Source organism: Aythya fuligula, chromosome 1 (assembly GCF_009819795.1).
Source record: "Aythya fuligula isolate bAytFul2 chromosome 1, bAytFul2.pri, whole genome shotgun sequence".
Classification (NCBI taxonomy): Eukaryota; Metazoa; Chordata; class Aves; order Anseriformes; family Anatidae; genus Aythya; species Aythya fuligula.
The window spans coordinates 206,174,532-206,198,976 of record NC_045559.1 but is presented as its reverse complement, the minus strand read 5'-3'; the positions used below and the strand labels follow the sequence as shown (position 1 = coordinate 206,198,976).

General features: G+C 68.7%; 2 protein-coding genes across 2 annotated transcripts; both read left to right on the top strand.

Annotated features, from left to right (window-relative positions):
- The first annotated feature begins 1,517 nt into the window (after nt 1-1,517).
- Nucleotides 1,518-5,919, top strand: LOC116502086 (folate receptor alpha-like). The gene is made up of 4 exons (XM_032207818.1): nt 1,518-1,652; nt 3,168-3,356; nt 4,332-4,467; nt 5,636-5,919. Exons 1-4 carry the CDS (start codon nt 1,518-1,520, stop codon nt 5,917-5,919), a joined length of 744 nt encoding a protein of 247 aa, XP_032063709.1.
- Nucleotides 5,920-10,044: 4,125 nt separating this feature from the next.
- Nucleotides 10,045-24,343, top strand: INPPL1 (inositol polyphosphate phosphatase like 1). The gene is made up of 29 exons (XM_032207807.1): nt 10,045-10,205; nt 14,959-15,022; nt 15,496-15,646; nt 15,738-15,858; nt 16,233-16,370; nt 16,451-16,541; nt 16,722-16,811; nt 16,893-16,991; nt 17,117-17,267; nt 17,408-17,514; nt 17,605-17,707; nt 17,801-17,997; nt 18,334-18,451; nt 19,526-19,622; nt 19,771-19,909; nt 20,009-20,108; nt 20,193-20,281; nt 20,375-20,456; nt 20,544-20,633; nt 20,753-20,866; nt 20,953-21,041; nt 21,137-21,224; nt 21,324-21,479; nt 21,576-21,660; nt 21,822-21,972; nt 22,089-22,271; nt 22,577-22,774; nt 23,982-24,112; nt 24,211-24,343. The coding sequence occupies exons 1-29, from the start codon at nt 10,045-10,047 to the stop codon at nt 24,299-24,301; spliced, it is 3,474 nt and encodes a 1,157-aa protein (XP_032063698.1). The 3' UTR covers nt 24,302-24,343.
- The last annotated feature ends 102 nt before the right edge of the window (nt 24,344-24,445 follow it).

Below are 24,445 nucleotides of genomic sequence, written 5' to 3'. Positions count from 1 at the left end.
TGTGTATACGGGGAGGTGAGGGGGGGGGCGTGTCCCGGTGCGGCGCATGCGCAGAGCGCCGCTCGCCGTCGCGCGGGGAGGGGGGAGCGCCGCGAGGCCACGCCCACGGGACGCAGAAGGCGGGAGGGGGGCGTGGCCTGCACTCAGGGGGCGCGGCCTGTACACAGGGGGGCGTGGTCTAGACTCTATAGGGCGTGGCCAAGCCGTGATTGACAGCTGGAGCGCGGGGAGCCGCATGGCGCGGGGGGGACAGCACCGGGGGGGGCGGGGGGCGGGGGGCAGGGGGACCCCCACAAAACGGGACCCCCCCGGGCACTGGGACCCCCCCGGGGCTCTTGGGACCCCCCACACACATTGGGACCCCCCCCCCAGGCACCAGGACCCCCCCGGGGCTCTCGGGACCCCCCCCCACAGGCACTGGGACCCCCTGGGGCTCTTGGGACCCCCCCACAAACACACCAGGACCCCCCCCGGGGCTCTGGGGACCCCCCCGGGGCTCTGCGGACCCCCTCCCAGGCACCAGGACCCCCCCCCAGGCACTGGGACCCCCCCATGTGGCTCTCGGGACCCCCCCCCAGGGCTTTTGGGACCCCCCCTACACACACCAGGACCCCCCCCCCCGGGCAGTTGGGACCCCCCCCAGGCATCAGAACCCCCCCAGGGCTCTTGGGACCCCCCCTACACACAACAGGACCCCCCCCCAGACACCAGGACCCCCCCTGGGCACTTGGGACCCCCCTCCCTGATGCACCAGGAACCCCCCAGCCACTGTGACCCCCCCCGGGCTCTCGGGACCCCCCCAGACACCAGGACCCCCCCAGTGCTCACTGGACCCCCCCCTACACACACCAGGACCCCCCCCAGGGCTCTGGGGACCCCCTCCAGACACCAGGACCCCCCCCCCAGGCACTGGGACCCCCCCATGTGGCTCTCGGGACCCCCCCAGGGCTTTTGGGACCCCCCCTACACACACCAGGACCCCCCCCGGGCACTTGGGACCCCCCCTCCCTGATGCACCAGGACCCCCCCAGTCACTGTGACCCCCCCCGGGCTCTTGGGACCCCCCCACAGGCACCAGGACCCCCCCCCCAGTGCTCACTGCCCCCCCCCACACACACACCAGGACCCCCCCCAGGGCTCTCAGGACCCCTCCCCAGGGACCTCAAGACTCCCACGCACCCCAGGACCCCCCCACGGGGCTCTCGGGACCCCCCCCCACCCCAATACCCCCCCACCCCAATGCCACCGCCCTGCCACCACCACACCCCAATGGGGTCACCGGGGTCACGGCAGCGCCAGGAGGGGTCAAAGGAGGTCACGGGGCGGAGGGGGGGGGGGGGGGCAAATCCTTCCCACTCCCCCCCCCGTGCCTGGCACCAACCCAAGGCCAAGGGTCGTGCCGTGCCACCACGTGTGGCTCGGGGACTTTGTCCCCGCAGCGGGGCCGTGGGGACAGGGACATCGCCCCGCTGCCATCCCGGTGTCCCCGGTGGTGTCCCCGGTGTCCCCCCCCCCCCATGGTGATGGTGGCCCCCTGGGCCCTGCTGGCGCTGCTGGCGCTGGCGTGGGCGCAGGACTCGCTGCTCAACATCTGCATGGACGCCACGCACCACAAGAGCCGCCCCGGCCCCGAGGGGCTCCTCTACGGCCAGGTGAGCTCGGCACCCACCCCCCACGGTGCCCCCCCAGTGCCACCACGGACCCCCCCCAGTGCCATCCCGGAACCCCTCGGTGCCCCCTCGGTGCCATCCTGGACCCCTCCCGGTGCCATCCCAGACCCTCTTGGTGTCACCCTGGCCCCCCTGGTACCCTCCTGGACCCCCTCAGTGCCCCTCCTGGTGCCATCCCAGACCCTCTTGGTGTCATCCTGGACCCCCTTGGTACCCTCAGTGCCCCCTCGGTGCCCTCCCAGACCCCCTCAGTGCCATCCTGACCCCCCTGGTACCCTCCTGGACCCCCTTGGTACCCCCTCAGTGCCATCCCGGACCCCCTCAGTGTGATCCTGGACCCCCTTGGTACCCTCAGTGCCCCCTCAGTGCCATCCCACCCCCCCTTGGTGCCCCCTCTGTGCCGTCCTGGACCCCCCTTGGTGCCCTCCTGGACCCCCTTGATACCCTTGGTACCCCCTCAGTGCCACCCCAGACCCCCTCAGTGCCCTCAGTACCCCCTCAGTGCCATCCCAGACCCTCCTTGTGTCATCTTGGACCCCCTTGGTACCCTCCCAGACCCCCTCAGCATCCTCAGTGCCCCCTTGGTGCCCTCCTGGACCCCCTTGGTACTCTCGGTGCCCCCGTGGTGCCATCCCAGACCCCCCCACTACCTTTGGTGCCCCCTTTGTGCTATCCTGGACCCCCTCAGTGCCATCCTGGACCCCCCCAGTACCCTCCCAGGTCCCACCAGTGCCACCCCAGACCCCCTTGGTACCCTCAGTGCCCCCTCGGTGCCATCCTGGACCCCCCCCAGTGCCCTCCCGGACCCCCTCAGCATCCTCAGTGCCCCCTTGGTGCCCTCCTGGACCCCCTCGGTGCCATCCCAGACCCCCCCAGTACCCTCCCAGATCCCATTGGTGCCACCCCAGACCCCCTCGATACCCTCAGTGCCCCCTTTGTGCCATCCTGGACCCCCCCGGTGCCATCCCAGACCCCCTCAGTACCTTTGGTACCCCCTTGGTGCCCTTCTGGACCCCCTCGGTGCCATCCCAGACCCCCTCAGTGCCCTCCCAGATCCCATTGGTGCCACCCCGGACCCCCTCAATACCCTCAGTGCCCCCCCAGTGCCCTCCTGGACCCCCCCTGGTACCTTCCTGGACCCCCTAAGTACCCTCGGTGCCCCCTCAGTACCCTCCCAGACCCCCTTGGTGCCCTCCTGGACCCCCTTGGTACACTTGGTGCCCCCTCGGTGCCAACCTGGACCCCCTTGGTGCCATCTCAGACCCCCTTGGTGCCATCCTGGACCCCCCCCAGTGCCCTCCCGGACCCCCTCAGCATCCTCAGTGCCCCCTTGGTGCCCTCCTGGACCCCCTCGGTGCCATCTCAGACCCCCCCAGTACCCTCCCAGATCCCATTGGTGCCACCCCAGACCCCCTCGGTACCCTCGGTGCCCCCTCGGTGCCACCCCAGCCCCCCTGGGTGTCCCCCCCGGTGGGTGCTGACCCCCCCACCCCGCAGTGCGTGCTGTGGAAGGACAACGCGTGCTGCACGGCCAACACCAGTGAGGAGGCGCACCGGGACCAGTCCTACCTCTACAACTTCAACTGGGACCACTGCGGGGCCATGCCCCCCCGCTGCAAGCGCCACTTCATCCAGGACACCTGCCTCTACGAGTGCTCGCCCAACCTGGGGCCGTGGATCGTGCAGGTGGGGGCTTGGGGGAAATGGGGGGGGTTGGGGGAAAGGGGGGGATTTGGGGGAAATGAGGGGTTTGGGGGGAAATGGGGGGGGTTGGGGGAAAAAGGGGGGGTTTGGGGGAAATGGGGGGATGAGGGGGAAATGAGGGGGTTTGGGGGAAAGGGAGGGTTTGGGGGATGTGGGGGGGTTTGGGGGAAATGGGGGGGTTTGGGGGAAATGGGGGGGGTTGGGGGAAATGGGGGGGGTTGGGGGAAATGGGGGGATTTGGGGGAAATGGGGGGATTTGGGGGATGTGGGGGGATTTGGGGGATGTGGGGGGATTTGGGTAGGGGGGTTCTGGGGTTGGTGCGCTCAGCCCCAGTTCCTGCAGACGGACTGGAGCTGGCGCTGGGGTGGAAAAGGGGGGATTTGGGGGAAAAGGGAGGATTTGGGGGAAAAGGGGGGATTTGGGGTGGAAAAGGGGGGATTTGGAGGATCTGGGGGGATTTGGGGAGGGGGGTTTCGGGGGGTTCTGGGGTTGATGTGCTCAGCCCCAGGTCCTGCAGACGGACTCGAGCTGGCGCCGGGGTGGAAAAGGGGAGATTTGGGGGGAAAGGGGAGATTTGGGGGAAAAGGTGGGATTTTGAAGATGTGGGGGGATTTGGGGAGGGGGGTTTTGGGGGGGTGCGGGGTCGGTGTGCTCAGCACTGGGTCCTGCAGACGGACTTGAGCTGGTGCTGGGGTGGAAAACGGGAGATCTGGGGGATGCAGGGGGATTTGGGGGATCCGGGGGCATTTGGGGAGGGGGGTTTTGGGGAGAGGGGTTTCGGGGGGGTGCGTGTTTGGCACGCTCAGACCCGGGTCCCGCAGACGGACTCGAGCTGGCGCTGGGGTGGAAAAGGGGAGATTTGGGGGAAAAGAGGGGATTTGGAGGATCCGGGGGCATTTGGGGAGGGGGATTTCGGGGGGTTGTGGGGTCGGTGCGCTCAGCCCCCGGCCCCGCAGACGGACTCGAGCTGGCGCCGGGAGCGCATCCTGCACGTGCCGCTGTGCCGCGAGGACTGCGAGCAGTGGTGGGAGGACTGCCAGGACGCCCTCACCTGCAAGGTCAACTGGCACAAGGGCTGGAACTGGACCTCGGGTCAGTGGGGTCAGCGGGGTCAGCGGGGTCAGTGGGGTCAGCGGGGTCGCCAGTGGGATCTGGGGTTCCTCAGTGCCTGGGGTGTTCCCTTGGATCCGGGGGGTGGGGCTGGGGATCGTGCTGGGGGTTGGGAGTGGGGCTGGGGTCGCTGTGGGGTTGGGGGTCCTTTTGGGGTTGGGGGTCCCCATATGGCCGGGAGTCCCTGTGGGGTTGGGGGTCCCTATGGGGTTGGGGGACCCATATGGTCAGGGGTCTCTGTGGGGCTGGGGGTTCCTATGGGGTTGGGGGTCCCGATGGGGCTGGGGGTCTCTGTGGGGGCTGGGGGTTCTTATGGGGTTGGGGGTCCCTTTGGGGCTGGGGGTTCTTGTGGGGTTAGGGGTCCCTGTGTGGTTGGGGTCCCTGTAGGGTTGGGCATCCCCTGTGGGTCTGGGGGTCCCCAAGGGGCTGAGGGTCCCTGTGGGGCTGGGGGTCCCCGTGGGGTTGGAGGTCCCTATGGGGTTGGGTGTCCCCAAGGTGCTGGGGCTCCCTGTAGGGTTGGGCATCCCCTGTGTGTCTAGGGTTTCCCATGGGGCTGGGGTCCCCTTGGGGCTTTGGGGTGGGTGCCAGCGGGGTGGTCACTGTCCCCCTGTGCACCCCCCACACCCCCCCCACACCCCCACTCCCCCCCCCTTCACCTCCACCTCTCCACCACCACCCGCCATGACCCCAAACCGCCCCCATCTCCCCTTGTATGACCCCAAACCCCCCCTATAACCCCCCATAGCCCCCCATAACCCCTCCATAACCCCCCTATAACACCCCGTAACCCACCCATAACCCCCCTATAACCCCCCCTAACCCCCCCTAACCCCCCCAGGCACCAACCAGTGCCTCTCCACCACCACCCGCCATGACCCCAAACCTCCCCCATCTCCCCTTGTATGACCCCAAACCCCCCTTTAACCCCCTATAACCCCCCATAACCACCCCATAACCCCCCCTATAGCCCCCCCCAGGCACCAACCAGTGCCCGCGGGGCGCCATGTGCCAGAAGTTCAAGCACGTCTCTCCACCAACACCCGCCATGACCCCAAACCTCCCCCAACTCCACTTGTTTGACCCCAAACCACCCCCATCTCCCCTTGTATGACCCCAAACCCCCCCGTAACCCCCCCTATAACCCCCCCAGGCACCAACCAGTGCCCGCAGGGCGCCATGTGCCAGAAGTTCAAGTACGTCTTCCCCACGGCGGCCGCGCTGTGCGAGGAGATCTGGTCTCACTCCTACCGCTACAGCCCCGCGCGGCGCGGCAGCGGCCGCTGCATCCAGCTCTGGTTCGACCCCGTGCTGGGCAACCCCAACGTGGAGGTGGCTCGCTTCTACGCCTCCCGTGCCCCCCGCCCCGCGCCCCCCGCCACCCTGCTGCTGCTCCTCGGCCTGCTGGTGGCCCCCCCTGTGTTGTTCTGGGGGTGATTGGTTGATTTTTGGGGGGGTTTGTGGGGTTTGTGGGGTGCGTTTTGGAGAGGTTGGGAATAAAGGCGGTGTGCACAGAGGGGATCAGTGGGGGTTTTTTTGGGGTTTGGGGGGGTGATGGGGGTGTGGGGGTGTCCCCCCCAAGCAGTGTGTCCAAGGGGTGTGGGGGGGTTGGGAGAGGGGAGTGATTTGTTAACTTTTGGGGGGGTTTGTGGGGTTTGTGGGGTGGTGGCACGGTGCGTTTTGGAGAGGTTGGGAATAAAGGCGGTGCGCACAGAGGAGCTCAGTGGGGTTTTTTTGGGGGTTTGGGGGGGGTAATGGGGGGTAATGGGGGGTGTGGGGGTGTCCCCCTCCAAGCAGTGTGTCCAAGGGGTGTGGGGGGGTTGGGAGAGGGGGGTGATTTGTTAATTTTTGGGGGGGTTTATGGGGTTTGTGGGGTGTGTTTTGGAGAGGTTGGGAATAAAGGTGGTGCGCACAGAGGGGCTCAGTGGGGGTTTTTTGGGGGTTTGGGGGGGGTAATGGGGGTGTGGGGGGTGTGGGGGCAGCAGTGCTCGCCCTCTCCATGCGCCCTGTGGGGTCAGGGTGACCCGTGTCACCCCCATGTCACCCCCATGTCCCCACTGTCACTCCCTACGTCCCCCAATGTCACACCCCATGTCCCCCCCAATATACCCATATCAGCCCCATATCCTCAATGTCACCCCGCCCCCCGCCACCCTGCTGCTGCCCCTGGGCCTGCTGGCGGCCCCCCCTGCGTGGGTCTGGGCGTGATTTGCTGATTTTTGGGGGGGTTTGTGGGGTTTGTGCTGTGGTAGTCGTGGTGCGTTTTGGAGAGGTTGGGAATAAAGGCGGTGCGCCCATGGGGATCAGTGGGTTTTTTTTGGGGTTTGGGGGGGTGATGGGGGGTAATGGGGGGTGTGGGGGTGTCCCCCCCCCTGCAGTGTGTCCAAGGGGTGTGGGGGGGTTGGGAGAGGGGGGTGATTTGTTAATTTTTGGGGGGGTTTATGGGGTTTGTGGGGTGTGTTTTGGAGAGGTTGGGAATAAAGGTGGTGCGCACAGAAGGGCTCAGTGGGGTTTTTTTTGGGGTTTTGGGGGGGGGATAATGGGGGTGTGGGGGGTGTGGGGGCAGCAGTGCTCGCCCTCTCCATGCGCCCTGTGGGGTCAGGGTGACCCGTGTCACCCCCGTGTCACCCCCATGTCCCCACTGTCACTCCCAACGTCCCCCAGTGTCACACTCCATGTCCCCCCCAATATACTCATGTCCCCAATGTCACCCCCATATCCTCAATGTCACCCCCGATGTCCCCCCCATGTCCCCCAGTGTCACCCCCACATCCCCATGTCACTCCCCATGTCCCACCCCATATCCCAGTGGCACACCCCATGTCCCTCCGATGTCCCCAATGTCACACCCCATGTCCTCCCCACGTCCCCATGTCACCCCTCATGTCCCACTGTCACTCCCCACGCCCCCCAGTCACCCCCATGTCCCCAGTGCCACACCCCATGTCCCCATGTCACTCCTCACGTCCCCATGTCACCCCCACATCCCACTGTCACACCCCACGTCCCCATGTCCCCCCCATATTCCCCATGCCATCCGATGTCCCCAATGTCACCCCCCCATGTCCCCACGTCCCCCCCATGTCCCAGTGTCACACTCCAGGTCCCCAGGTCCCACCCCACGTCCCCACTGTCACTCCCCACATCTCCATGTCACCCCCATGACCCCAGTGCCACACCCCACGTCCCCAATGTCACCCCCATGTCACACCCCATGTCCCCCCCATGTCCCCAATGTCCCCCCCATGTCCCCCCCACGTCCCAGTGTCCCCCCCGTGCCCCTCCCACGTCCCCATGTCTCCCCCACATCCCCAGTGTCCCCCCCACGTCCCCATGTCCCACCCCATGTCCCAGTGTCCCCCCCACATCCCAGTGTCACCCCCCTTGTCCCCATGTCCCCCCCACGTCCCCCCCGTGCCCTCTGCCCCGGGGCTGTCTCCCTGGGGTCCCCCACTTTGGCCCGGGGGTCCCCATGGGGCGCTCCCCCCGTGCCAGGGGGGCAGGGGCCGACGCAGCCCCCAGCAGGCGGTGACAGCGGCACGCGGGGCCCCACGGGGCGGGCAGGGCCGAGCCGTGCCAAACCGTGCCAAATTGTGCCAAAAAGTTCTGAACCGTGCTGAACCGTGCCAAAGAGTTCTGAACCGTGCTGAACTGTGCCAAACTGTGCTGAACTGTGCCGAGCCATCCTGCACGGTGCTGTGCCAAACCGTGCCGAACCGTGCCAAACCGTGCCAAAGAGTTCTGAACCGTGCTGAACTGTTCTGAACCGTGCTGAACTGTGCCAAGCCGTGCCAAGCCATCCTGCACAGTGCTGTGCCGTGCCATGCCGAGCGGTGCTGAACTGTGCCGAACTGTGCCAAACTGTTCTGGACCGTGCCAAAGAGTTCTGAAGTGTGCTAAACTGTTCTGAACTGTGCTGAACTGTGCCAAGCCGTGCCAAGCCATCCTGCACGGTGCTGTGATGTGCCGGACCGTGCCAGGGTGAGTGGTGCTGAAGTGTGCCGAACCATGCCGATCTGTGCCGAACCGTGACAAACTGTTCTGAACCATGCTGAGCTGTGCTGAACCGTGCTGGGCCATCCTGCACAGTGCTGTGCCGTGCCAGACCGTGCCGTGCTGAGCGGTGCTGAACTGTGGTGAACCATGCTGAGCCATGCCAAACTGTGCCGAACCATGCCAAACTGTTCTGAACTGTGCGGAACCATGCTAAATTATTCTGAATCGTTCTGAACCGTGCTGAACTGTGCCAAACTGTGCTAAACGGTTCTGAATCATTCTGAACTGTGCTGAATTGTGCTGAACTGTGCCAAACCGTGCCAAACTGTTCTGAACCGTGTTGAACTGTGCCGAACCATGCCGAACCGTTCTGAATTGTTCTGAACCATGCTGAACCATGTTAAACCGTGCCAAACTGTCCTGAACTGTGCCAGACTGTGCTGCAGTGTGCTACGCAGTCCTGAGCTGTGCTAAACAGTGCTGAATCATGCTGGACCATGCCGAACCGTGCTAAACTGTTATGAACCGTGCCGAACCGTGCCAATCTGCACCAAACCGTGCTGAACCATGCCAAACTGTGCCAAACTGCTCTGAACCGTTCTGAACCATGCTGAGCCATGCTGATCTGCACCAAACTGTGCTGAACCATGCCAAACTGTGCCAAACTGCTCTGAACCGTGCTAAACAGTTCTGAACTGTGCTGAACAGTGCTGAATCATGCTGGATCATGCCGAACTGTGCTAAACTGTTCTGAATCGTTCTGAACCATGCCGAACTGTGCCAAACCGTGCTAAACAGTTCTGAACCATGCTGAACTGTGCCGAACCGTGCCAATCTGCGCCAAACCGTGCCGAACCATGCCAAACTGTGCCAAACTGTTCTGAACCGTGCTGAACCGTGCTGAACAGTGCTGAACCGTGCTGATCTGCACCAAACCGTGCCGAACCATGCCAAACTGTGCCAAACTGTTCTGAACCGTGCTGAACTTCGCCGAACCGTGCTAAGCTGTTCTGAACCGTGCTGAACCGTGCCAAACTGTTCTCAGCTGTGCTGAACTGTGCCGAACCGTGCCAATCTGCACCAAACTGTGCCACACTCCTCTGAATCGTGCTGAACCGTGCTGAACAGTGCTGAACCGTGCTGATCTGCACCAAACCGTGCCGAACCCTGCCAAACTGTGCCAAACTGTTCTGAATCGTGCTGAACCGTGCCAAACTGCTCTGAATCGTTCCGATCCGTGCCGATCCGTTCCGATCCGCCCTCCTCCTCTCCCCACCCCTCCCTTTCCCCGCCCCACACCCCCCCTTCCCCCCCCCCTCGTTACCTCCCCCCCTCCTTCGCCCCTCCCTCCCCCACCCCCCCACCAACCCCTCCCCCCGCCCCTCCTCCCCCCTCTCCCCGCCCCATCGGTGCCCCCCCCCGCCCCCTGCCGGTGCCCCCGCCCCTCCCCGCCTATTCCCCCCCCCCCCCCCCACCGTGGGGCTCCGCTCGTTTCTCCCCCCCCCCCCCCCCCCCGCCGCCCCCCCCCCCCCCCCCCCAACCCCGTGTCCCCACCACGGCGGAGCCATGGCGGGTGCGGGGGTCCCGGGGGGGTCGGCGCCGCCCTGGTACCACCGGGACCTGAGCCGGGCGGGGGCCGAGGAGCTGCTGGCCCGGGCCGGGCGCGACGGCAGCTTCCTGGTGCGGGACAGCGAGAGCGTGGCGGGGGCGTACGCGCTGTGTGTGCTGTGTGTGTGGGGGGGCACGGGGGGTGGGGGGGGTGGGGGGGGAAACGGGGGGTGGGGGGGGTAACGGGGAATGGGGGGGGGATGGGGAGACCGGGGGGGAATGGGGGGGAATGGGGGATGGGGGGGGATCGGGACATGGGGGGGTACCGGGGGGGGCACCGGGAACCGGGGGGGAGAATGGGACCGGGGGGGGGAATGGGGATCGGGGGGGGGATGGGGGAGGATGGGGGGGGAATGGGGAATGGGGGGGGATGGGGGGGGAATGGGGAGACCGGGGGGGGAATGGGGGGAGAACGGGGAACGGGGGGGCGAATGGGGATCGGGGGGGGATGGGGGGGGAATGGGGAATGGGGGGGGTAACGGGGAATGGGGGGGGAATGGGGAGACCGGGGGGGAATGGGGGGAGAACGGGGAACGGGGGGGAGAATGGGGAATGGGGGGGGACGGGGAGGGAACAGGGGGATCGGGGGGAACGGGGCATGGGGGGGTGCACCGGGAACCGGAGGGGAGAATGGGACCGGGGGGGGACCGGGACATGGGGGGGTACCGGGGGGGGAACGGGGAACGGGGAGGGAATGGGGAACGGGGGGAGAACGGGGGGACCGGGGGGATCGGGGCATGGGGGGGCAACGGGGGGGGAACGGGGATCGGGGGGAGAACAGGCACCGGGGGGGCACCGGGACATGGGGGGGGGCACCGCGAAACGGGGGGTGAATGGGGAGGGAATGGGGAACGGGGGGGGCAACGGGAATACCGGGGGGGACGGGGGGGGAATGGGGATAACGGGGGGGGCACCGGGAACCGGGGGGGAAACGGGGAGACCGGGGGGATCGGGGCATTGGGGGAGCAACGGGGGGGGGCACCGGGAACCGGGGGGGGACGGGGAGGGAATGGGGAACGGGGAGGGGAATGGGACCAGGGAGGGACCCGGGGGCAGAACGGGGGGATCGGGGGGAACGGGGAAAGGGGGGGGCACCGGGACCGGGACTTGGGGGCAGAACGGGCAACGGGGGGGGAAAAGAGGGGACCGGGGCACGGGGGGGCACAGGGGGCACCGGGGGGAACGGGGCTCGGGGGGGGCAACGGGACCCAGGGGGGTAATGAGAGCTGGGGGGCAGAACGGGACCGGGATTGGGATCAGGACCTGGGGGGGTGATTGGGACCTGGGGGGGGATCGACCCCACAGGGGGTAACGGCACCGGGGGTTGCCAGGGGGGCACCAGGCACTGGGGGGGGTCACTGGCACCCAGGGGCTTGGTGAGAATATGGGGGGGGGCACACACATGGGGGGGTTACCGGCAATTGGGGGCATGGGGGGGCACTGGGTGTGGGGGCTGCTGGTGTTATGGGGGGACCCGGCACTGGGGGGGGGGAACGGGCACAGTTTGGGGCTGGGGGTGATGGGCATGGGGGGGGGCCCCCCAGAGCCCCCCCGGTTGGGATCAGATGGGCGCCAGGATCCCAACTGGATCCCAACCAGCACCCTGGGGTCCTTTTGGGGTCTTGGGGGGGGGGTCTCCCCCACCCCGTTCCCTCCTGGGTGGGGGGGGCAGCGTGGGGACACCGAGGCAGGGGACAGCTGGGCCGGGCCTGACCCCGGTGGCTGGCTGGGGGTCCGCCAGGGTGGCCACCCCACAGGGCCACCCCATGGGGCCACCAGGGCGCAGGGCCACCCGTGGGGGGGCCCTGTGGCATCGCCCCCCTCCCCGGGCTGCGGGGACGTTGTGCCACCCACCACGGGCGCACGGTGCCCCCGGGGCAAGCGCCGTGAGCGGGGTGGGGGTCCCTTGGGTGGCCACCCCACGTCACCACGGTGCCACCACCCTGCCCGCTGGCCTCGGGGCACCACCCCGCGTGGTGAGGGGGGGGCCAGGCCGACCCCAAACCCCACGGCACAGCCCGGGGCCGGGGTGGCCCGGCCGTGGTACGCGCCGGGGACGCTCGGGGCCGGGCACCTTGATGTGGTTTTTGGGGCAGGCGGCGCCGCGTGGCGGCGAGGGCGCCTGGGAAGGAGCCCGTGGGCGACGGCTGCGTGGGGCAAACGGGGCAAAACCCCACGGGGGAAGCAGCGGGGACGGCGTGGGGTCGCCGCCAGCCCTGCCCCGGGGGCGCACCTTTGGGTGCCGCGATCACGGCACGTGGCCCCCTCCCCGGGGCTGGCCTGGCCGTGGGCTCCTGCGGGGTCGGCTCCTGGCCACGTGGCCACCACGGTGCCTCCTGCCCTGCCTTGGTGGGACCACGGTGTGTCCCCCCCCCCCCAGGTTTGGCGGTGTCCCCCCCCCCCCTCCCCAGCCACGCACCCTCACCGTGCCGCCACCCCCCTACCCACGGGCACCCTCACCCCATGGGCACCCCCCCTGTGCCACCCGGGCTCCCCCTCTCCGAGCCCCCAGCCCCAGGGTGTGTGTGTGTGTGTGTGTGTTGGGGGGGGTCTGGGCCCCCCCCTTCCCGGCTGCCCGGCCCCAGAGAGCGGCTGGGGGCCTAAAAATAGCTGCGGGGGCAGGAGGAGGAAGGGGAACTGCGCCGGGATCCCGGCAGCGCCGGCTTCCTTTAACCCTGCCGCCGGCACCGGCCGCCGTGGCGCTCCCCGTGCCGGGTGCCGTGGGTGCCGGCGGTGCTACCGGGGGGGGGGGGGGCCCGGTGCTGGGGCCCCCCCCCCCTCCGGCTGCTTTTGGGGCGAGCGGTGGCGTTTGGGGTCCCCGTGGGGGTCCCCTTGGGGCGGTGGGGCCAGGCTCGAGCCCCCCCTCTCCGGTGATTAACGGGGAATAACGCACCGGGGACCCTCGGAGCGGGGACCCCCGGGGGTGTGACCTCCCCACCCTTGGGTGCTGGGGGCTGTTGTGGGGTGGGGGCGGCTTGGGGGGGCCGCAGCAGGGTGCCGGGGGGGCCCCGTGTCCGGCCGTGTGCCCACATAAAGGCTCTTTGTGCGGCTCCCCGGCCGCCAGGATTAGTCACAGAGACGGCCACGAGCGCAGCGGGGCTGAGCTGAGGGGGAGGGGGCTGCCCTGAGCCCCCCCCGGGACCCCCCCGGACCGACCCCTGTGAGGGGGGGTCCCTTACACCTCCCCGTGCGCCCCCCCTTCCCGCTGGGGTTCCTGGTGTGGAGCTCGGGGCTCCCCATGGAGACCCCTTGAGACCCCCCCCAGCTGGGGCTCTCTGTGTGCCCCCCCCCCGGGATTTCCTGCGTGGAGCCCCCTGACCCCAGTGTGGGGTTCCCCGTGTGCCTCCCACCTCTGTCCCCCCCCCAAATCTGGGGTCCCCCCCTTGTAGCCACCCAGGATCTCAGCTGGGGCTCCCCATGTGCCCCCCTTTGCCCCCCCCAGCAGGGTTTCCCATGTAGGACCCCCCCCTCCGAATCTGGGGGGGGTTCCCCATGTCCCAACCAGGGCTCCCCATGGCTGTTGGGGGGTGGGGTTCAGGTGTGGGGGGGCTGATTTGGGACCCCTGGCTCCTGCAGCCCCCCCAGCACTGACACCTTGGGGCTGTTCCTGCCTCCGGAGGCGGAATAACCCCCCGTGCTGGGGGGGGGGGCTAAGGAACAGGGGGGTCCTTTTATTATCGGGGTGCTTGTGGCACTGGAGGGGCATCAAGGGGCATGGGGGGGGTGCCCTGGGGGCACCCTGCTGCACGGTGACCCCAAACACCCCCAGCTGTGCCCCAGGACACCTCGTCCTCCCCGTGCGCCCCGGTGGCACCAGGACAGTGCCATGGGGACAGCTCCTGCCCCAGTGGCCCCAGTGGCCCCGGTGGCCACCCCCCAGCCCCGTGGCCGGGCCGTGTCCCTCTACCCGGTGGCCCTGGCACGGTGACACCCTCCCGGTCACCTCTGCACGTCCCGTGGCCGGGGGCCAGCCCGGGAGCCACCGTCCCAACCACCGGCACCGGGGGACGGCCACCAACAGCAGCACCCTGGGGGGGTCCTGAGTGCCGGGGTCTTGGCACGGGGGTGTCCCCCCCCCTGTGTTCCTCTGCCTCCCGCAGGGCTCGGCCGTCCCGTGGCTCCCCCGTCCCCGCAGGGTTTATTTTGGTGCGGCGTTTCGGTGCCAGCCGTATTTTTAGAGTTCCTTCCGGGAGCGTGGGGCGAGGCGCTGGCGGGACGGCCCCCGTGGCACGCGGAGAGACCGCGACGGCCACCTCGGGGGGCCACCCGGGGTGAGGGGGGGGGGGGGTCTGCTTGGGGGTCTAAAGGGGAGGGGGGGTGTCACCCCCTGCAGCGCCGCAGCCGAGCGTCCCGCGTGGGCAGCACCCGCGGGGAGCGCACGGTGGGCGCGGGGTCCCCCCCTCCCCACGGCTCCGGCACCCCCGTCTCTCATCGGTGCCCGTCACCCCCTGCCCCGGGATCGTGGCCCCGGTTCCTGTGCGCTTCCAGGGGAAAGCAGATTGCTTCCTGGCCGCCTGCTGCCAGCGGCTCCCTGCCCGTTTCGGGATGTGCACGGCCCCGCTGCGTGGCCTGGGGATATGGGGAGAGCCTGGTGCGTGGCCCCCCCCTTGGGGAGAGGGCTCTGGGGGAGGGCAGGAGCCCCCCGTGAGCTGCGTTGAGGCCGGGCAGCTCGTTGCACGAGGTGCTGGTGCCGGAGCTGAGCGAGCGCACCCGGCTTTGTGTTTGGGGCTCCCTGCCCGGCTGGTGGCACGGGGTGCCCGCAGGACGGGGTCTGCTGCTCCCCCCGGTTTTGGGGGACCCCGCAGGCCGCGGGAGGTGGCCGAGCTCCCGCGGGGGTCCCCATCCTGACGCCTGCTCCTCGGCTCCCTGCAGGTTCCAGAAGCACGTCCACACGTACCGCATCCTGCCCGACGACGAGGACTTCTTGGCCGTGCAGGTGGGCGGCACGGGGACACCGCGGGGACCCCCGGGGACACCCCACCAGCGGGGGCTGGACATCACCAAAGAGTCTGGGGGCGCTCGGCAGAGCGGGGGACCCCCGCTGTGCTCCTGTTTGCACAGGGTGGGGGCCTCCGGGGGCTCCCTGCCTGGTGAGGGGGGGTGCAGGGCTCGTCCCTGTGCCACGAGCGCACGGCCTCGCGGCGCAGCCGGGCGCCTCGGCGCTGCTGCTCTTGGCCGGCCCCGCGCCGCCGCGTATTTTTAGAGCAACAGAAGCCCCTTTGTGCCGAGCGGGCAGACAGGAAAGAGCCGCCCCCGGCAGGGAGGAGGCAGCGGGATGGCTGCCGGCCGGGCTCCGGCTGCGTGCTCCCCGTGCTGTGCCAGCCGGCGTGGCCAGCGTCCCCGTCCCCGCCTCACCGCGCGCCCCAGGCACCCCAAAACGGGGCGGTGACGGTGGCCGTGTCCCCGCAGACGTCGCAGGGCGTGCAGGTGAGGCGCTTCAAGACGCTGAGCGAGCTGATCGCCCTGTACCTGCAGCCCAACCAGGGGCTGGTCTGCACCCTGCTCTTCGCCGTCGAGAGGGAGAAGGAGAAGGAGAGCGCGGAGGACAGGGACTACTCGGGTACGCGGGGCGGCCCCTCTAATAACCCCCCCCCCACCCCGGGGGTCCCTGTGCCCGCCGGTGCCGTGACGCCCACCCTGCTGCCTTGCAGATGGCGAGGACGAGAAGCCCCCCCTGCCCCCGCGCTCTGGCTCCAGCAGCTTCTCGGGTTCCTCCGTGGGGCTCAGCCCCGGCAGCCCGGGGCCGGTGGTGCCCGAGGCGGCGGCGGAGAGGTGAGGAGCCACGACCCCACGGTGTCACCATGCCCGTCCCCATGTCCCCACGGTGTCATCATGCCTGTCCCCATGTCCCCAGGGCGTCACCGTGCCTGTCCCCACACCCCCCAGGGCATCACTGTGCCCATCCCCATGTCCCCACGGTGTCACTGTGCCCATCCCCATGTCCCCACGGTGTCACCGTGCCCGTCCCCATGTCCCCACCGTGTCACTGTGCCCATCCCCATGTCCCCACAGTGTCACTGTGCCCATCCCCATGTCCCCAGGGCATCACCGTGCCCGTCCCCACGGTGCCACCGTGCCCGTCCCCACATCCCCACGGTGTCACCGTGCCCGTCCCTCCTGTGTCCCTCACCCGGCTCCCCCCGCAGCACCAACGGCCTCACCAGCATCTCCCACGAGTACCTGAAGGGCAGCTACACGCTGGACCTGGAGGCGGTGAAGGCGGGGGCCAGCAGCCTGCCCCACCTCAACAAGACCCTGGTCACCTCCTGCAAGCGGCTGCACAGGTGGGCGCCGCGTGCTGGGGACGGACGGGCGGACAGACGGACGTTGTGCCACCTCACTGACTCCCGTCCTCTCCCTGCAGCGAGGTGGACAAGGTGCTGGCGGGGCTGGAGATCCTCTCCAAGGTGTTCGACCAGCAGAGCTCCCCCATGGTCTCCAAAATCCTGCAGCAGGTGAGGGGGCGAGGGCGCGGGGGCGCGGCGGTGGCTCCCCGGGGTCCCCTGGGGCAGGCTGAGGTGCCCACGGTGCCCACAGCACTTGGGTGGCAGGGAGGTGCCCCCAGGGGGGTTGGGGTGGTGGGTGCTGGGGGCTGGGGGTCCCGTCTGGGGGCTGTGACACCCCGGGGCTTCCAGACGGCGCCGCAGAGCGGGGAGCAGGAGCTGGAGAGCCTGGTGCTGAAGCTGTCCGTGCTGAAGGATTTCCTCTCCAGCATCGAGAAGAAGGTGAGCTTTGGGGTGGGCGGCCGTGCCGGGGGGGCCGGGCAGGGGCTGGGAGCTCACGGCCACGCTGGGCTCTCCCCCCAGGCGCTCAAAGCCCTGCAGGAGATGAGCTCGGCCACCCCGGCCCCCCCGGCGCAGCCCCTCTCCCGCAAAGCCAAGAGCATCCCCGTGCAGACCTTCGAGGTGAGTCCCGGGAGCGTGGTACCCGAGGGGACATCCCCAGCCCCGGGGGGACGTCCCCAGCCCCCACCTGGCCCCGGGGGGACCTCCCCGGGCTGGCAGCCTCAGCACCCAGTGCCCACCCGCAGGTGAAGCTGGACGTCACCCTGGGGGACCTGACCAAGATCGGCAAGTCGCAGAAGTACACGCTGAGCGTGGACGTGGAGGGCGGCAAGCTGGTGGTGCTGAAGAAGCAGAAGGACTCGCAGGAGGACTGGAACACCTTCACCCACGACAAGAGTGAGCGGGGCCCCTGGGCGCAGCGCTGCGTGCTGCTGGTGGTGGTTTTGGGGATCCTCGGCACCCCGCAGTGGTCTGGACACCCCCCCCCCCAGGAGCTCGGCACCTCTCTGATTCCCCTCTGCCTCCCCCCACCCCAGTCCGGCAGCTGATCAAGTCGCAGCGGGTGCAGAACAAGCTGGGCATCGTCTTCGAGAAGGAGAAGGACAAGACGCAGCGCAAGGACTTCGTCTTCGTCAGCGCCCGGGTGCGTGGGGTTCCCAGGGGGTGGTGGGCACCGGGGGGGGTGTCACCGGTCCCTGTGGGGCTGGGGGGCTCACCGCCTGCCCCCCCCCAGAAGCGGGAGGCTTTCTGCCAGCTGCTGCAGCTGATGAAGAACAAGCACTCGCACCAGGACGAGCCCGACATGATCTCCATCTTCATCGGCACCTGGAACATGGGTGAGCGGGGCCACGGCTCCCGTGCCTGGGGGGGGCTGCAAGGGCTGAGCGTGGGCAGCCCCCCCCCCTCTGACTGTGCCCCCCCCTCCACAGGCAGCGTTCCCCCGCCCAAGAGCATCACCTCCTGGTTCACCTCCAAGGGGCTGGGCAAGACGCTGGACGAGGTGACGGTCAGCATCCCCCACGACATCTACGTCTTCGGCACGCAGGAGAACTCCATGGGGGACAAGGAGTGGGTGGATTTCCTCCGCGCCGTGCTCAAGGACTTCACCGAGATCGAGTACCGCCCGGTAGGAGCCCCCTGCCCCCCCCCCCCCCCCCCCAGGGAGCCAGGGGTACCCTGGCTGTGCCGGCACCGGGTGCTTCGGGGCGGGCGCACGCGGTGCTGGGGTGCTTGGAGCTGTCGTGGTCCCCGGTGCTGTGGCCATCCCCTGCCACTGCTCATTTGCCACGTGGCAGGAGCCCACCTTTGGGTGCGGGGGGCACTGGAGGGGGCTGCTGGCAGCGTGGGTGCAGCCGGGGGGTGGCTGTGTTGGCTCCCGGTGCGCACCGCGGTCACGGCTCGGGGCGGGGGGTCCCTCTCCACGGGGTGTCCTCTGTGGGGTCTCACGGCCCGCGGCCCCCAGGTGGCCATGCAGTCCCTGTGGAACATCAAAGTGGTGGTGCTGGTGAAGCCGGAGCACGAGAACCGCATCAGCCACGTCAGCACCTCCAGCGTCAAGACGGGGATCGCCAACACGCTGGGTAGGTGGCGGGGCGCACGCCCGGGTGTTGCTGCTCGGGGCACGAGTGTCTGGCACTGGGGGGGCTTCAGGGGCACGTGTGTTGCACGGGGAGGGCTCTGGGTGTGCATGCACGGCACGAGGCAGGGCTTTGGTGTGCGTGCGTTGCATGAGGTGGGGCCCAGATGTGTGTACATCACCTGGGGAGCGCTTTGGGCACACGTGTGTTGCACAGGGAGTGCTCTGGGCACGTGTGTTGCATGGGGAGGGCTCTGGGCATTTGTGCATTGCACGAGGCAGGGTTTTGGTGTGCGTGCGTTGCACAAGGTGGAGCCCTGCTGTGTGTACACCACCTGGGGAGCACTCTGGGTGCATGTGTGTTACACAGGGAGTGCTCTGGGTGCACGTGTGTTGCATGGGGAGGGCTCTGGGTGTGCATGCACAGCACGAGGCAGGGCTTTGGTGTGCATGCGTTGCATGAGGTGGGGCCCAGGTGCGTGTACATCACCTGGGGAGTGCTCTGGGCACACGTGTGTTGCACAAGGAGTGCTCTGGGCACGTGTGCATTGCACGAGGCAGGGTTTTGGTGTGTGTGCGTTGCACAAGGTGGAGCCCTGGTGCGTGTACATCACCCAGGGAGTGCTCTGGGTGCACGTGTGTTGCACAGGCAGGTCCCTGGGCATGTGTGCATTGCATTAGGCAGGGGTTTGGTGCGTGTGCATTGCACAAGGTAGAGCCCTGGTGTGTGTACACCACCTGGGGAGCACTCTGGGTGCACATGTGTTGCACGGGGAGGGCTCTGGGCACTTGTGCATTGCATGAGGCAGGGTTTTGGTGTGCGTGCGTTGCACAAGGTGGAGCCCTGGTGTGTGTACACCACCTGGGGAGCGCTCTGGGTGCACGTGTGTTGCACAGGGAGGTCTCTGGGCACGTGTGCATTGCACAAGGATGGCTTTGGGCACGCGCTCTCGGCACAGCGCACCCCGTGCAAACCATCCCAGTGGGCACCGTGCCCCCACCAGAACCCGGGGGCACCTCCCCACCATCAGCGCCATGGCCTGGCCCGATCCTAACCCCCGTCCTCCTCTCCCCGCAGGCAACAAGGGCGCCGTGGGCGTCTCCTTCATGTTCAACGGCACCTCCTTCGGCTTCGTCAACTGCCACCTCACCTCGGGCAACGAGAAGACGGCGAGGTGAGGGGGGTGTCCCCGCGCGGGGACCGCCGAGAGGGACCGGCACGGGGCTTTGGGGGCTGCAGAGGTCCCCAGGGGGGGCGTGCAGGCTCTTGCACACGTGTGCCAGGTGTGTGCACTGATGTCCCTGTGCCTGCTTCCCCGGCAGGAGGAACCAGAACTACCTGGACATCCTGCGGCTGCTGTCGCTGGGGGACAAGCAGCTCAGCTCCTTCGACATCTCGCTGCGCTTCACCCACCTCTTCTGGTTCGGGGACCTCAACTACCGCCTGGACATGGACATCCAGGTGCTGGGGGGCCGCGGGGTGGCCGTCGGGGGCCGGGGGGCTGCCCGCGTGCCCTCCCCTTCCCCGTGCCAGCCCCTTCTGCCCTGCTCTGCCCCGCAGGAGATCCTCAACTACATCAGCCGCAAGGAGTTCGAGCCGCTGCTCAAGGTGGATCAGCTCAACCTGGAGAAGGAGAAGCACAAGGTTTTCCTGCGATTTGGTGAGGGAGAGGAGCCGGGGGGGTCACTGGGTGATGGGGGGGTGGCTCCAGCCCCCCCCTGACCCCCCAAATCCCCTCTGGCAGCCGAGGAGGAGATCACCTTCCCCCCCACGTACCGCTACGAGCGCGGCTCGCGGGACACCTACGTGTGGCACAAGCAGAAGCCCACGGGGGTAGGTGCTGGATGAGGGTGGGGGCCCCCCAGGCGGGTTTTGCCTTAATCCCATCCTTTTTCCCCAAAAAAACCCCATCTGGTGCCCGTCCAGGTCCGCACCAACGTCCCGTCCTGGTGCGACCGCATCCTCTGGAAGTCCTACCCCGAGACCCACGTCAACTGCAACGCCTACGGTGAGGGGGGGGGGCAAGGGACAGGCGCTGGGGACAGGCCACCCCCCCGCAGGGACAGGCCACCCGAGCTGTCCCCTCCTGCCGCAGGGTGCACAGACGACATCATGACCAGCGACCACTCGCCCGTTTTCGGCTCCTTCGAGGTGGGGGTGACGTCCCAGTTCGTCTCCAAGAAAGGTGGGGGCGCCCCTTACACCCCCGCACCCCTCAATGGGTGCCCGCGGGTGGCCCGTCCCCACCCCTGCGGGGACAAGGGGACGCCCCCGGGGGTCCCCACGGCTCCCCTCTCCCCGCAGGGCTCTCCAAGTCCTCGGACCAGGCGTACATCGAGTTCGAGAGCATCGAGGCCATCGTGAAGACGGCGAGCCGCACCAAGTTCTTCATCGAGTTTTACTCCACCTGCCTGGAAGGTGAGCGCCTGGGGGGGGTGTGGGGGGGCGTCCCGGGGTCGGGGGTCCCTGGGGGACCTGCTGGCACCGTGCTCTCCCCCTGGCAGAATTCAAGAAGAGCTTCGAGAACGACAGCCAGAGCAGCGACAACATCAACTTCCTCAAGGTGCAGTGGTCGTCCCGGCAGCTCCCCACGGTGAGGGTCCCCGCTGGCGCACGGGGCCGAGCTGGGGGGGTTCACGGGGGTCCCCTCCGTGCCCCCCACCACCCCCATCGTCCCCTCTCCCGCAGCTGAAGCCCATCCTCTCCGAGATCGAGTACCTGCAGGACCAGCACCTCCTGCTCACCGTCAAGTCCCTCGACGGCTACGAGTCCTACGGTGCGTAGCCGCCGGCGCGTTGCGCCCCTCGGGGACCTCGCACCCCTCATCCTGACGGGGCCCCCCCTCCCCAAATTTCGCCCTCCCCGCGCCCTCCAGGTGAGTGTGTGATCGCGCTCAAGTCGATGATCGGCAGCACGGCGCAGCAGTTCCTCACCTACCTGGCCCACCGCGGCGAGGAGACCGGCAACATCCGCGGCTCCATGAAGGTGCGCGTGCCCGCCGAGCGCATGGGCACCCGCGAGCGGCTCTACGGTGAGCATGGGGGGGGCCCGGGGGGGGTTTTGGGGGGCTGGGGGGGGGTGTGGGGTCCCGCTCTGAGCCCCCTCCTCTTTCCCTGTCCCTTGGCAGAGTGGATCAGCGTTGATAAGGACGAGGCGGCGGCGGGCAAGGGGAAGGCGCCGCTGGGTGCCAGAGCCACGCAGGATTACGCCAAGTAAGGGGGGGCTTGGAGACCACCCTGGGGGGCTTGGGGGGGGTTCTGGGGGGGGCTGGGGGGGCGGTGAGCATCGTGCAGGCAGAGCCCGGCGATGCTCAGAGCATCCCTGTGGGATGCAGCACCATGCCCCGATGCTTCTCACCTCCCCCCCCCCCCAGGTCTGCGGGGAGGAAACCCACGGGGGCAGAGCCGCCCGCGGCCCCCCCGGCGAAGCCCCCCGAGGAGCCCGAGAAGGGCAGCGCCCCCCTGGCCGCCCGCCCCCCCCGCCCCACACCGCGGCACCTCCCGGGACGAGGCTGCGCCGAGCCGGTGAGCGCGGGCACGCGGAGAGGGGGGGGTCATGGTTAGGGTTAGGGTTAGGGGTCGGGGGGCACGCCGCAGCCCCCCGCGCCCCCCCCTTCCCAATCCCCCCTTTTTGCCCTCAGATCCAAGCCGGAGCCCTCAGCGGAGCCGTCGGGGGGGCCACTGAAAAACAGCTTCAACAACCCCGCCTACTACGTGCTGGAGGGGGTCCCCCACCAGCTGCTGGCCCCCGACACCCCCGGCAAGCCCCCCGTCCCCAAGGGCAAGGCGGGGGCCCCCGAACGCTGCCGGCACCCCTCAGCCGGGCCCCCCCCGCCCAGCCGCGCCGAGGAGAGCTCCTCGGACGAAGACCCCGGCCCCGGGGCTCTGCCCCCCCCCGATTTCCCCCCCCCACCCCTGCCCCGGGAGCTGGAGGTGGCCGAGACCCCCTTCTACGCCAGCGCCAAGGAGCTGCTGGGGGGCGCGTCCTGCGAGCCCCCCCCTCCCAAGCTGCACCCCAGACCCCCCCTGCCCACCGGGGCGGCCGGATTCGGGATGGAGACCCCCGGGGGGACCCCCCCGGGAGCCGGGGGGGGGGCTGCGGGACGATCGCTCCTGCTCCGTGCTGCAGATGGCCAAGACGCTGAGCGAGGTGGACTACGGCAGGGGGCGGGAGGGGGGGGCGCGGGGGGGCCCCCCCCCTCCCCAGCTGCTGGGTAAGGGGCGTCTGGAGCTGCCCCCCCGCTGCCTGCACCCCGATTTCGGCCGCCCCCTCGCCTTCCCCCCCCACTGCATCCGGGAGAGCATCGAGGAGGACCTGGCCGAGGAGGTGGGTTTTTTGGGGAGGGGGGGGCACGGGGGGGGACCCCCGGTTGTTTTTTTTGGGGAGGTTGGTGGGTGGTGACAGCCCCCCCCCGTCTGGCTCTGTTCTTGGGGTGCTGGGGGGGTGGATGTGTTTTTTTTTTTTTGGGGGGGGGCAATAAGGGGTGGTTTGGGGGTGGTGTGATGGGGGCTGGGGGCGCAAAATTGAGCTGGGGATGGTGGGGGGGGGGGGCACAGCCCTGGGGGTCCCCAAGCAGCCCTGCCCAGGATGGAGTGGGGATGGGGGCTTTGGGGATGGGGGGTTTGGGGGTTGGAGGTTTGGGGGCTGGGGGTTTTGGGGATGGGGGGTTTTGGGGGATGGGCGCTTTGGGGATGAGGTTTTGGGAATGGGGTTTCAGGGATGGGCGTCTTAGGGATGGGGGATTTGGGGTTTTGGGGATGAGAGTTTTGGGGATGGGGTTTGGGGGCTGGGGGCTTTGGGGATGGGGATTTGGGGAATTGGGGATTTGGGGATGCGGTTTGGGGGCTGGGGGCTTTGGGGATGGGGGTTTTGGGGGAAGAGGCTTTGGGGAAGGGGTTTCAGTGATGGATGGGGGTCTAGGGGCTGGGGTTTTGGGAATGGGGTTTTTGGGGGGATGGGGGTCTTGGAGATGGGGGCTTTGGGGAATTGGGGCTATGGGGGATGGGGTTTTTGGGATGGGGGCTTTGGGGATGGGGTTTTGGGGAACTGGGGAATTGGGGCTTTGGGGATGAGGTTTGAGGGGGTGGGGTTTGGGGGAGTTGGGGCTTCGGGGATTGGGGTTTGGGGATGGGGCTTTGGGGAATTGGGGCTTTGGGGATGGGGGCTTTGGGGATGGGATTTGGGGGATGAGGGTCTTGGGGATGGGGGCTTTGGGGTTGGGGCTTTGGGGATGGGGTTTTGGGGAAGGGGTTTCAGTGATGGATGGGGGTCTAGGGGCTGGGTTTTCGGGAATGGGGTTTTTGGGGGATGGGGGCTTTGGGGATAGGAAGTGGGCGATGGGGATGTGGCACAGCAGAGGAGCACGGCACGGGGTGCGCCATCCCCACCGGCGCCAGCATGGGCGCACACCCTGCGCCCCATTTCCACCCCCCCGGCGCCCCCCTTTGCCCACCTTACACCCCCTTTTCCCCCCCTACACCCCCTTTTCCCCCCCTACACCCCTGTTTTTCCCCCCCCTGCCCCCCCTTTCCAGGCTCTGTGCCAGGCGGGTCGCGGCGCGGGCGCCGGCGAGTCCAGCGTGGGCGAGTGGCTGCGGGCCATGGGGCTGGAGAGGTACGAGCAGGGGCTGCTGCACAACGGCTGGGACGACCTCGAGTTCCTCAGGTGGGGGCAATCCCGAGGTTGGGGACACCCAGAGGGGGGTCAGGGGGTCACCGGGTGCCTGACCCCTGCGCCCCCCCCCCCCCTCCCCAATTCGGCAGCGATATCACGGAGGAGGACCTGGAGGAGGCTGGCGTCCTCGACCCCGGCCACAAACGCGTCCTCTTGGAGAGCCTGCAGCTCAGAAAGTAGCCACCGGGGACCCCCCCGGGGACCCCCCCATCACAAGCAGCCCCCCCCCCATCACCAGCAGCCCCCCCCCCATCACCAGCAGCCCCCCCCCAGGGCATTGGGGTGACACCAGGGGGGCAGCGGGGGGCAAAGCAGAGGGGCGAG

Excerpts from the sequence above, each read along its gene's own strand:
- INPPL1 (XM_032207807.1), top strand. The coding sequence starts at position 10,045 with ATGGCGGGTGCGGGGGTCCCGGGGGGGTCGGCGCCGCCCTGGTACCAC. Across the intron at positions 16,371-16,450 it reads TCCTGCAAGCGGCTGCACAG|CGAGGTGGACAAGGTGCTGG; the intron begins GTGGGCGCCGCG and ends CTCTCCCTGCAG. Across the intron at positions 17,515-17,604 it reads TCGTCTTCGTCAGCGCCCGG|AAGCGGGAGGCTTTCTGCCA; the intron begins GTGCGTGGGGTT and ends GCCCCCCCCCAG.
- LOC116502086 (XM_032207818.1), top strand. The coding sequence starts at position 1,518 with ATGGTGATGGTGGCCCCCTGGGCCCTGCTGGCGCTGCTGGCGCTGGCG. Across the intron at positions 1,653-3,167 it reads AGGGGCTCCTCTACGGCCAG|TGCGTGCTGTGGAAGGACAA; the intron begins GTGAGCTCGGCA and ends CCCACCCCGCAG. Across the intron at positions 3,357-4,331 it reads TGGGGCCGTGGATCGTGCAG|ACGGACTCGAGCTGGCGCCG; the intron begins GTGGGGGCTTGG and ends CCGGCCCCGCAG.